Source organism: Protopterus annectens, chromosome 4.part0 (genome assembly GCF_019279795.1).
Source record: "Protopterus annectens isolate FY-2018-M chromosome 4.part0, PAN1.0, whole genome shotgun sequence".
Lineage (NCBI taxonomy): Eukaryota > Metazoa > Chordata > Ceratodontiformes > Protopteridae > Protopterus > Protopterus annectens.
In genome coordinates, this window is record NC_056733.1 from 234,103,854 (window position 1) to 234,117,190 (window position 13,337).

The following is a 13,337-nucleotide window of genomic DNA, read 5'->3' on the forward strand; positions in this document are numbered from 1 at the left end:
CCAGATATGGCATCCCCTGCCAAGGTGGTGACAGTCAACCACAATGAGAAGTTTACTAATATTAAATATTGTTTCAAAGCTGCATCTTGTATTTCATAATGTACATATATCTCAAAGTATCACCTTGATATTTTAACGTATGCTGGCAATTTATAGGTATGCCCAAGCTGCAGAAGATATATTTTTTGCCATATTTATCCAATACACAGCTTTCCTGGTGATGAAGGGTGCTGTCCACAGGCACATAACTACATTGTATGAGAGCATTTAAGGAAATGACTACAGAACTGCTACAGCGAAGTACTTATATTTGCCCTGTTAAATTGTTTTCTTGAGACCAGTGGCTGGCAGTTAGGCCACATGAAGCAGACAAGACATGTTTAACTAGGAGGACTTGCTACACTGATTTAAGATCCTAGGAATTCTAATCATTTTATGTCAGGTCAGAATTTTTCCACATGCCATCATTCAAAAAATGTTTTTCAATTAATTTTAAAGTTTCTCAAAAGGAGGGTCAAAGGAAAGATTTCTCTTCATCCATAATAAACAAGGTGTAGGTATGCAGGTGTGTGTGTGTGTGTGTGTGTGTGGGGGGGGGGGTCGGTGGGGTAAAGCTGTATGGAAACATAAGGGTATTGTTCCACCACTTCAAGGGACAAGTCAGATAAACTCTGGAAGGGCACCCTTTGCATTTGGGCACAGAGTATCTGCCTCAATCTGGGGATGCCTGAAGTGCACCATGTTTGGCAAAACTGGGTGGATGTATTTCCACCTATGGCCAATTCCCATCCTTTAAGAATCGAACTTAAGAAATGATCCTTCAACATACTTGTGTTTTAGGAAAGAGATGGAAAGCAAGAGCTCCCATTAAATCAGTTTGCCAGAAAGCTTTTATCATAAATATTCAATGCAGACTTATAAATTTAATACCTTTCAGCATTAAATTCAAACATCACTAAAATTTTAGATAATGCAACAAACTGCATTGTGTGGGTGTATATACACATACATATATACACACGCACACACACCGATCTACTTCACATGACTGAAAACTTAAAATACTGAAATCCATTTTACTGAGACCATAATACCCAATTTTCAAAAGGCTGCAAACTCATTTGACTGATTATACTGAAAGCTTACAATGCTGAATTTCAAAATACTGAATTTTAAGCCATAGACATGTACAAACACCAATGACCAACTTTTTCCAAAACTTAAAAACTACTTACTATTAAACTGGATATAAACCCAAACTAGGTGGGGGGCTATGCTCCCCCCCCCCCCCAATTATATATACTAACTCCGGGATCAGGCATGCACCATTTACTTACAGTACTGTACACACTGCCACTACTGCCAGGGGCACAGGGAACATCTGCCATACTACTTTAGATACTTTCCATAAAATGGGAAGAGACAGCCTCATTTAGAAACACTAATTTCTATAGTACTACTGGTATTCTGACAGTCAGCACTTTCAGTTACAGTAATTTTATCATAAGCAAGTCACAAATAAAGAAACGCATCAAGTCTATGGCTTAAAATTCAATTTGGCCTCTGTAAAATGTATCAGTATTTTGAGTTTTCAGTCACGTGAAATAGATTCTCACACACACAATAAATGTTGAGAAATGTAAAGTTTTAACATCAAACTCCATCAAGACTACCAACATAGTCATTGCTGGGGTAGCTTGTCCTAGTAAAATTTGCTTTTAATAGCTAATATTGTCTAAGAAAGGCACATTTAACTTTCGCCTTGACTCAAAACTTACATCCATGGCTAAATTAAACTGTCAAGCAGATTTCAGGTTAGTCAGCATGTTTCTGTATGTTACATATAAAGTATATGGTAATGATAAAGTGTACTACACAAACTAAGAATGTACTTCCAAAAAAATTTAAACATGACTGAACCTACAAAAATTTACAATGCAACACGATTACGACAGTTATGAACACATAGGTTTTCGGTTTCATTAACTCACTGTGCACCATGATCACCAATGTAAGAAATGAGAAAAAATGTCAGCTGAACTATAAGCCCATTGGACTCATCTGTTACACTTGGAGACGCAAAATAACTTGGATAATCAAGTACTTGCTCTCCTCTTAAAGAATGGCCATTTCCACATTTATTACAAAGTATCTTAATACGCAAGCATGTATGATTTTGTCCACAGTTTCTTACCTTTTGCAAGGCAGCAAGTAGCGATGGTGCAATTGATGCCATGTAGTAAGAATGAAATGCCACACCAGCTGAGCGAACTTCTTTTGCAAAAATTCCTTCATTTTTCAGTTCAGCAACAAATTTACTGACAGAATCCTTTTGACATGAAAACAAAAAACATTTAGAACCTTCCCTTCTTTATTAGTGGTAGTGACAAATTTGTGATCAATATCTAGGACACTGGTATTGGAAAAAAATAGACAAATGACAATATGACATCAGTAACAGAGAAACTCACACTAAGGGCAGAAATATAGTGCACAGAACAAACAATTATGGGACTGCTAAGCCCTCCCTCAAGTTTTTGCACTATGTTTACTCCTTCAGTTTAATAAGATGGTTAGACAATATGACTTCTAGTAAAAGTGCTACTCCCTTCTGATGAGATAAGGTCATAACAAAGATGAAAAAAGCTTGGGCGACTCATTTTTATGCATAGATAGGAACACTTCTGGAAACACCTGTAGGGGACTTGAACCAACACAAAATATCATTTTATCCAGCATTTCAGTCAGTGCATCTGTTATAGAGAAACAGCCTGCAAAGTGCATTAATTATTTCTTGGTGTTATCTGTGGCTATATTACAAAGTATGAACAAAGATAAAGACATGACCCTTCTGAATGAAGTATTGGCCTTCACTGGACAACACGTTTCTGGGTGTCAAAGAAAAAAAATCCTCCATCTACATGTTCAAAAGTTCAGTCTATAAATTACTCCAAATTAGATAAGAAAACAGGTTACAGCAACTGCAAGAGGGATTCAAAGGCACACCCTCCTGTGGTCAGACATCTACCAACCAATGGATGCTGGGGGCAGGCACCCCATCTAGGGAGGAAGTAGAATCATCAACTATAGTTTACAGGAACCCAACCTACCCAAAAAGCATGGATGTAAAAAAATTTCTAGTAATCAAAAGAAAATCAAGACAGTCCAGCTGAAGTAAATACTTTAGTAAAAAAAAAAATAGCAGAAGCAGAGAAGCAATTTTTCAACAGTAAATTTTTAACATGCATTGTTGACCAACTGCAAAACTTGCTAGCTTAGGCAATACAGATCCCAAATGTAAAGCTAATCTACCCAAGACAGTTGTGAAAGGCATATAAAATATAGCAAGCCTGTGCTACCACTGGCTACAATGCAGAATGAAACCATCTCCGCAGACAAAGGCGGATACATGGGTACCTATACATAACTACTCATTCAGCACACTTCAGTGTAAGAAGTGCCAATGGCCACAAACTCAAACTTAAATGTAAGCAAACTTTTAAACATACTGAAAAGTCTGGCAGGGCCCGAGGTTTGTTCATAGGTCATCTCAAAAGTACACACCAACAATGGTAAAGCTCAAAAATGAAGCAAAAAAACACATCTGAGAATTTCAGTACTAATAGTTTCTACATCAAACAGAACAATTATATACAAAACAACATCCATGGAATCTTTGTTAAAAGGTATTTAAGACAGTGCTCATGTGATTAGTTAACTGCCTATAATGCGCATGCATAACGTATATGGTTACAGCCTGCATCATGGATGAAAGGTTCGCAGGCAATCTGAAAGAGAAATAAGAAGCCCAGCTTAAACTATTCCAGAGCACACTTGGAGACTTGGAAGGGAGTCACAGTGGGAAAATGAAGGCCAATGAAATCAAATATTGAACTACAGGGCGTAGCTCATAGCTTTATTCCTTTGCACCAACTCATGCAGAGATAACATAAAACCTTCCTACAGACTGCAACTGAAGTTAGGATTGAGCCTCAGACCTTGGAGTTGTTCCAGTATATGCTGTTACAATGTATATGTTTAAGCAGTTATAATAATGCTTGTACAGCTCTTCCTTCCAACAGGGCACACCGTTGATCCATTTTAACACAAGCAAACCTCACAAATACATTTTCAGCACAGTTATCTGTACAAATCAGTTAGATATACAAAATGACAAATTTAACAAAATTCCAGCTAGCTGTGCTGGCATATGTAACAAATCCACTGCCCTATTTCTCCTGGCATGGCTGGCAGTACCTCCCATGCCATACCACATGACTGTGGCATTGTTGGTAATATGAAGTTACAGGGATCAAAGATAATTCAGAGTTGAGTGCCTCAAGGCAAGAATCTTTTGTATGTATGTACTTGCATATGTCCTTGGTGTCTCATGCACCATACACTTATCCCTCAAGCAAATTCTGAGTCTATGGTGACTCTCTTGGAACAGGAAGGGAGAAGGGGAAACCGATTTAGGAATATCAGTTTCCATCAAGTGATTTCCCCTCTGACAAACCCCAGCACTGGATCTGTAAACACAAGAGGCACTGATACTGCGACCCAAGACACTTCAGATATCGCTGCATCCTTCTTGTATGGAATCTTGCCAGAGTTAGAGAAAATCGTAGTCTCACGTCAGGCTTTGTGCCTACTGAATAGCGCACAGCAACAGTTATCCCACTTTACAAAGGAGGAGCCACCACTGATCCTGGAACTATCGCCCTATTAGCCTGACGAGCATGGTCTGCAAGGCCATGGAATGTATCATCATGGAACTCAAAGACATTGGTAGCCTCCAAACTCTGGACCCCACCCAGTTCGGGTTTGTGAAAGACAGATCATGCCTTCTGAACCTGACAGACTTCTTTGAGGCAGTCACCAAAGCCATAGACAAGGGAAGGGTGGGTTCACAAACAGCCTATCTTGACCTCGCCAAGGCTTTCAACACCATCCCCCATTCTAGAATTATAGCTAAACTCACTAAACTAGGTATAAATCCCTACATCACAAGATGGGTTGCCAACTGGCTCGCTAACAGAACCCACATTGTAAAAGTTGCAGACTAAATCTGACTTCAAACCAGTGACAAATGGAGTACCACAGGGATTGGGTCTGGGACTTCTGTTTGGTATCTATTTCTCTGAAGTAGATACCAACACAGAAGGCCTCTGGCTAACTAAGTTAGCAGATGACTGCAAACTAGGAGCCACAGTCAATCCCCAAATGATGGGGACATCCTACAGAAGGGTCTCACTGACACAGATGCCTGGTGTCAGAGCCATGGCCTCAAGCTCAATGCCAAAAAGTACACGGTCATTCCCTTTGGTAAAAACTCTGTACCCATGAGCTACCACATAAACGGCAGTCTACTTAACGCCAAATGTGTGATGAGAGACCTTGAGACCCAGGTAGACAGTAGTCTCTCCTTTGATAATCACATCGCCACAGTAGTCAGGAAATCCTGTGTGGCACATCTCCTCACAAAAGGGTTCTCATCCAGGAAATAAGAGGAGGTCATTGTACCCCTCTACTCGGCACTCATAGCACTCAGATCCATTATAGAGTAAAACGCCCCTTTTCGAATGTACCTCAAGACATCTGCAGCAGCTGGAAAAGCCACAGAAGTACCTCACAAAGAGGATTACCGGCCTCAAACAGATGCCCTACACCGATTGTCTCCAGCTTTACTCGGTAGCATATTGCCTACTCTGAGGAGATCTCTGCCTAACATATAAAGGCAAGTTAAACCCAGAGCTGTTGGACATGCTACACCTAAAGAAATCCCAATCCCTCCGAGCTACATGCTCTAGGGACCTAAACCTTATCACCACAATAAACAGGACATGCTGGAGGGATATATTCCTGTCCCAGAGACTTCCTATATTCTGGAACAAGCTACCCATCTATGTCGAGCAAAGTTCCTCAGTCTTCGCAAACAGCAGCCAAGTAGCACAAACAGTCAGCAAAAATATATCCACAGGCTCTCAAATGGGTAAACAAATGGTTTAATGCAACAAGAACAAAATAAAAGCTTCAGTAAGTGCTTTTGTCTTCTAACTCCTTTACAAAGACTTCTTCAGACTGAAATAAACAGCAAAATTCATGTTTAAATAGCTTAAAAACCATCACCTGACATATCACATGACCTTACTAAAAATAGCTGACAAATTCTTCTATTGTTTAGTCCTGGTGGAAATCAGACATTTAGCCTTAATTGCCAGCAATATTCTAACCACCCTAGTTCAATATTAATATTTGCTTCAATTGATACCATATCAATTACTATAAATTTAAAGACTACCTTGCATTTGTTTGTTTTATGGTGTTTACATAATGCATTCCTCTCATCACCTGACTGAATGGCATATTTATGCTCATATATTCTATTTAGTTCTCGAGTGGTCCTTCCAACATAATACAATTTGCATTAACTACAGAAACATAAGTAAACATTTTTAGACTTAACTAAATTGTCCTGAAATTTTAACATTTATACCCGCTAATTCTATTTCATTTCCTTCCATAAAGATATAAGTGCACATATCACAATTATAATATTTATTTAATCATCCCACATTTTCTGTTACTTTTCATTTGGCTTGTTAAGTTTTCCTTGAAAATAATTTTTAATTTTTTTCCTTTTCTTTGTACAGAGGATCATCTCCTACTTTTCTAACCACATGATTATTTATCCTTAGTAGTCCCCAGTTTTTAACTAGACATGAAAAGTAGTGTTTGATATGAACAATGACATTTTATTTTTTTAAAGCTGACAAAGCCAGGATGTAATTGCCGTTAACAGAAGTTTTACAAAAAGATAATCATGCAAGATGTGAAAAGAGGGTATAGATTTACTGATTCATGTATAGAAGAATGGAATAATGCTGGTAGAATAGATGAAAAAATAAGGAAGAGTCTAGCAAATACCATCCTAAAATAAGTAAACTGTATGGAATACCCAAAGTTCATAAGGACTTGGAAGAACCCCCACTTAGGCCAATAGTGACTAAACAGAAGTTATGTCTGTATTTGTAGACAAGTTCTTACAAAAAAATTATCCCATATACCTCTACGTATATTACAGGCAGCTTCAATTTGATAGAAAAAATTGAGAAAATGGCAGTAAATGAAAATGATTTGCTTGTGACACTCTATATTAAATCCTTGTACACTGATACCGAATGATGAAGGAATGGAAATTGTAAAGATGGAATTATTGCATTCTCAAATGTATTTAACAAGCATGGTTGGATTATTAATGGAAATTACAGATATTGTATTAAACCATAACTACATCTCATTGTATGATGAGATTTATATACAAGTTAACGGTGTAGTTATGGGGGCAGCTTTGGCCCCCAGCTATGCGAATTTATTTATGCATGGATGGGAAACCATTCATGCGTTACAAAGCAAATATAAAAATAGTATAAAAATGTTTTTTAGATTTATTGATGATGTACTATTAATATGGAGAGGTACATATGAGGAACTAGAAGAATTCTTGGTATATATAAAAGTGTGTGTACATACTTAAAATTTACTCATCATATTAATGATAAAGAAATCACTTTTTTGGATTTTTGTATAAAAAGAAATTAGTACCTAAAATTTATAAAAAGGAGGTGCAGAACAATATGCATCTGCACTTCTCTAGTGGTTTCTTTTGGCTTTTCCCCGGTTAGGGGTCGCCACAGCAGAACTTCAGTCCGCTATTTTTACGGTGCTGAGGTGTCAGCCCGATGCCCAACCTTCAATGAAGGCACGCCCATTCACACATGTCTTTTGGACGCCACTCGACTGCGGGGAGGACATGCAGACTCCACAGAGAAGGTGCTCCAGCCGAGAATCGAACAGGAGAACCTTTTGCTGTGAGGTGACAATGCTACCGCTGCACCACTGTGGCTTCACTTCTCTGGTATGTGCCCTAAAAAAACACCAAGCTTAAATATAATTAAAAGGGGCAACTGTCTAGAATAAGTGGGCTTACAAACAGTGAAGATGAGTTTTTAGAAGCTAGTTCCTTTTGTAATAGCTAAAAAAAAACGAGGATACCCAGAATATGAAGTAAATAAATTATTAGAAGAAAGAAGAGAGATGAGGGGAAAAATATCGGATAGAAAAGAAAAGATCCCTTCTATGGCCATTCAAAATAGTGTAGATTCATTAGCTATTAAAAATGTGATAAGAAAAAACTGGGAACTACTAAGAATAAATTATGTGGTTAGAAAAGTAGGGGATAATCCTCTGTTTGTACAAAGAAAAGGAAAAAGACTAATTATCTTCAAGGAAAACTGAGCAAGCCAAATGAAAGTAGTAACAGAAAATGTGGGATGATTAAATGTTATAATTGTAATATGTGCACTTATATCTTTACAGAAGGAAATGAAATAGAATTAGGGGGTATAAAAGTTAAAATTACAGGACAATTTAGTTGCAAGTCTAAAAATGTAGTTTAACTTGTTTCTGTAGTCAATGCAAATCCTATTATGTTGGACCACCTGAGAACTAAATAGAATATATGAGCATAAATATGCCATTCAATCAGGTGATGAAAGGAATGCATTATGTAAACATTAGAAAACAAACAAATGCAAGGTAGACTAAAATTTATAGTACTTGATACAGTATCCATTGAAACAAATATTAATATTGAAAAAGAACTATGGTGGTTAGAATATTGCTGAAAAGTAAAGCTAAATGCCCATTTTCCACCAGGATTAAACAATAGGGAAGAATTTGTCAGCTATTTGAAAAGGAAAGGGTTAAAGCACTAGGAACGTGTGATGTTATGTCAGGTGATGTTTTTTAAGCTATTTAAACATGAATTTTGCCGTTTATTTCAGTCTGAAGAAGTCTTTGTAAAGGAGTTGGAAGACAAAAACGCTTACTGAAGCTTTTATTTTGTTCTTGTTGCATTAAACCATTTGTTTACCCATTTGGGAGCCTGTGGATATATTTTTGTAAAGTTTTTCATTAGCACTCCAAGAAAAATCTTGAGTGGATGGGAAATGGGAAATACACCCCGGAGATCACTACTGTGTCTCTGCTAGACAGGGGCACAGGAAATTAACTTTCTTGGGTAGCGTAAGCTAGGGAATCTTGTTGGTTAGGCTTACTTAGGCCCTTGGGCAGAGCCTAGTACCTACCTACAAACCTATAAAAACACAAGCCATGAGATCCAAAATCGTGAGATATTCCCTTGCAGTGACCAATGTCTGACTGGAAAACTCAAAACAGATGTATATATATATCCACCTTTTTTCCTGTGGAAGAAAAACTCTTTCAACTAAGGTGTCTAGTTGACATCCCAAAAAACACAATCCTGTGAGGAGTCCAAAAAGACCTGGATGTTCTTTTGTAATCTCAGCTTACATTAAGAAATCACTCAAGACAAAAGATCCCAGACACGCAAGACTCTGAAAAGATAAGCAATTCACTTAATATAGACATCCTGTTGCCTGCAATGAACTATAACTGGAGATGCACTTTGTGAACTCACCTGGTGCCGTGGATAGTCCAAAGGGCAAGGTAGAGAACTGGCAATGTGATCCAGACAAACTTAAATACCTGAAGCTTGGATGAACAGGAAATGTGACTTTAAATCTTATTTATTTACATTTGTTGACCGGGAGAGTCTGACTGGACACAGGTCCGTTTTCAGCAGAGGCCCGGGGAGAAAAGCTCCACATCATTATTTGCATTATACAATTAAAATAACATAGTATTTAAATATAGACATTAGTCCAGTTAAGGAGCAAGACAAGAAGTAAACAGATTTAAAACAGCTGTAGAGCATAGTACAATTTTAAAATATAGTGACATATACTAAACATGGTTAAAATGTAGTTGAGATTCATAAGTGAACAATTGATACAAACTGTTTTTGAGTTACATAACAGCCATTAGCAGTTGTTGCTACAAGAAGTTAGTATTATGTGGTAGGTAGCTGGGAACATGAGTAGCCAAGCTTGCCAAGAGTAGGTTGTTGATAGGGGGCTGAGAGAGGTAGTGGGTGGGGGGAGTGAATGGTATTAGAGGGGGGGCTTGCAAGGGCATATCTGGCAAGTTTTGAAGTGTGATTTTAGTAAGGATTTAAAGTGGGTGCAAGACGTTAGAAGTAACTGAGGATGGGAGGGAGTTCCAGAGTTTGGCTATAGTGCAGGAGAATAATGCTTCTCCAGCAGAGTTAATGGCTCTTGTGACCTGTAAGAGGTTTTTGTGGCTGGATCTTAGTGGTCTCGTGGTTATGTAGGGTTGGTGTAGATTCTGGAGGGATGGGACTTTTAGTGGTTGGTTTATTAGTTTGTGGGCGAGTGTGAGTTGGTACCATTGAAGGAGGTGGTGGAGCTCTAGCCAGCCCAGTTCTGCTAGTGAGAGATAGTGGTGAGTACGGTAGGAAGCCCCTGTGGCAAATTTGGCGATTTTGTTGTAGCAGGTTGAGCTTATTTAGATCACATTGTCTAAGGTTAGTAAATATTGGAGAGGCATAGAGTAGGGTAGAGATAAGATGAAAATTTGCTACCGAAATTTTAGCTGCTTTGGTCAGTAGTTGCTGATTTCTATATAATGCTCCTAGTTTTTTGTGCACTTTTTTAATGGTCATGGAATTGTGAATGTCAAAGTTCAGTTTATTGTCTATTTCTTCTCCTAGTAATTTGGTGTGTTCTGTAGGATGGATGGTGGTGTTGTCTTTTGCTGTGATGTTAAAGTGAGAGCTGTCTAGGGTAAGTTTGGTGGGTTGGAAGATTAGTAATTTTGTTTTATTTGGTTGAGTATTAGTTGGGCATCGGATAACCAAGTTCCAATAGAAGAAAATGCTTCCTGTGTGACTTTTTGCAGTTCTGGTAGGGAGTGGCTGTGCAGATGATGGTTGAGTCATCTGCGTATTGTATGAGTGTGCCATGTGTTGTGGCTGAAGCTAGATTATTGGTGAAAATAAAGAGTAGGGGTCCCAGGATGGACCATTGGGGAACTCCTATGGAGACTGGTAGCTGGGGGAATAGGTTGTCCTGCCAAACAACTGATTGTTGGCGGTCAGATAGGTAACTCTGAAACCAGTTGACTGGTTGAGAGAAGGATAGGTTATTGAGAAGAGAGATTAGTTGTTTGTGTGGGACCATATCGAAAGCTTTAGTGAGTCTAGGAAGATAGCTGAGGAGAGATGACCTGCATTTTTATTTTGTAGGATAGTGTTAGAGAAAGAGTAAGGTGGTGGTGGTGCTATGGTTAGGTCGGAAACCATGTTGTGTGTTGAAGAGGAGGTTGTTAGCAAGGAGGTGATCTGAGACTTGAGAATGAATGCATCTCTCTAGTATTTTAGAAAGTGGCGAGAGAATAGCTATGGGGCAGTAACTGGTTAGATCTGTGGAGGGGCCTCCTTTGTGTAGGGGAATTATGTGTGAGACTTTCCATAGTGTAGGAACATAACTTTGACAGAGATCTGTTAATCAAGAGTGATACGGGGTAGGCTCGAGTGTCAGCTGCAAGTTGAATGTATTCACCTGGGAGGTTGTCTGCTGCTAATCTGGTGGTTTTAAGTTTAGTTAGTAGTCGTTTTATTTTGGAGGTAGGAACAGGAGAGAAAGAAGCTAGTTGGGAGATTGTTAGTTCTAGTTGATGTTGTGGGTTTATGGGGTGGGGTTGTGTTGTCTAGCTAGTGATAGTACGGTTTGTGTGAAGTGATTGTTGAAAGAGGTAGCAAGATTTTCGAAGGAATAAGTTGTTAGGAGTGGGTGCACTTACTTTACCTGGGTGGAAAATGGAGTTTATCGAGGACCAGAATTGTTTGGGGTTATGTTGGGAGGAGGTAAGGGCAGACTGGTAATATTGGATTTTGTCCCGTTTTATAGTTCTACGAATTTTTGCCTAGTAGAGGGGATTTTGGTTTTGCGCCAGTTGTCCCATGCTTTATCCCTGTTTTTCATTTCAGGTTTCGTGTTTTTTTGTAGCAATGGGGATTGTTGGGCTCTAGTTCAGGAATGTCTTATGGGGGCATGGTAATTAAGGATGCTTAGGAATGTTTTATTAAAGTAATCCACTGCGTCATCTAGTTTGAGGTATTTTAGAGGTTGCCAGTTACAGTCTTTTAGGGATGAGCTGAATAAGAAAGGGTTGAAGTTAGTTTCTTTGCATATTTGACGTTAGATGGGTTTTGCTTTATAAAGGTGATTTCTTAGTAAGAAGTTTGGGGAGTGATCACTGAGACTGTCAGATAAGCAGCCTGCTATATATGGCTGGGGGCTCTTGACTAGTATCCAATCAAGGGTAGTGTGTTTGTTGGAGTTATTTATTCTAGTAGGTGACTGGACTAGTTGGGTGAAGCCATGAAGATTTACATGATGGGTTACAAGGAAATTTGAAAGGGATAGAAGAGGTAATGGTTTGTTTATAGATTAGTACTAGGCTAACTGCTGTCGTGGGCCATATATCCAAAGGAGAATTTAAAATCTCCAATATCTGGGAGGGTTTCAGAATGCAGCCATGCAAACCTTTTTATTTTTATTTTACATTTGTTGATCGGGCTAGTCCAGCTGGATATATGTCCATTTTCAGTGGAGGCCCGGGGAGAAAAGCTCCATTGGTTAAAACAAGATTAGAGAATACAAATATACAACAAACAAAAGCATTAAGCATAAAAGATAAGATTTTAGTACAAGTAATATACATCTAGGAGTAAAAAAATATCCATAACACGAAAAAATTCAAGGAAATGATTAAATACTTTCAGTATGGAAATTTGATAGTATCAAAACAGAGAGAATCATGCATTATCTTGAAAATAAGGTAGACAACATAAAAAAAATTTTTTTTTTTTTATACAATATATATGAGATCGGTTACATCTACAAAGATATGTCATCAGAGGAAGTCAGTCAGGATACCGTAGCAGAGAAGGAAGTATTGTGGTAGAGGAAAGGAAGAAGGAAGGTTAGTCAGGGTTGGTACAGGAACAAAGCCAGTATTTATTAAGATGGATTTCCAGTTGTTTTTTTTAAAGAGTGGAAGAGTGGCCAAAGAGGAGGTATTTGATGGGAAGTTGTTCCATATTTTGCCAACTGAGTTGGAAAAAAGGCAAACCTCTTCAAAACAGTACAAGTGACTGTAGCCCTTGTAGTCACACACACTGCAAACAGTGAGTACCGACTTGAACAAAAGCAGATTTTTTTTTTCCTTACAAGAAGCAGACATTTCTCATATTTTCACAACAATTGTTAAACAACAAACATTAACATATCCCAGAATTGAAAATTCTGAAAAATCAAAGTTGCTGGAACATGCACTTTCCCATCCTTAGAGGCACAAGGGCGGGAGACTTAAACCTTGACACGGTTATT

At 38.3% G+C, this 13,337-nt stretch overlaps 1 protein-coding gene across 1 annotated transcript in view; it reads right to left on the reverse strand.

Moving 5' to 3' along the window:
* The window catches only part of FASN (fatty acid synthase), a 1,281,817-nt gene that overhangs the window by 907,237 nt on the left and 361,243 nt on the right, over window positions 1-13,337 (reverse strand). The window contains exon 13 of the mRNA XM_044068230.1: window positions 2,195-2,329. Within this exon, the coding sequence (XP_043924165.1) occupies window positions 2,195-2,329 (135 nt within the window). The remainder of the gene's footprint in view (window positions 1-2,194; window positions 2,330-13,337) is intronic.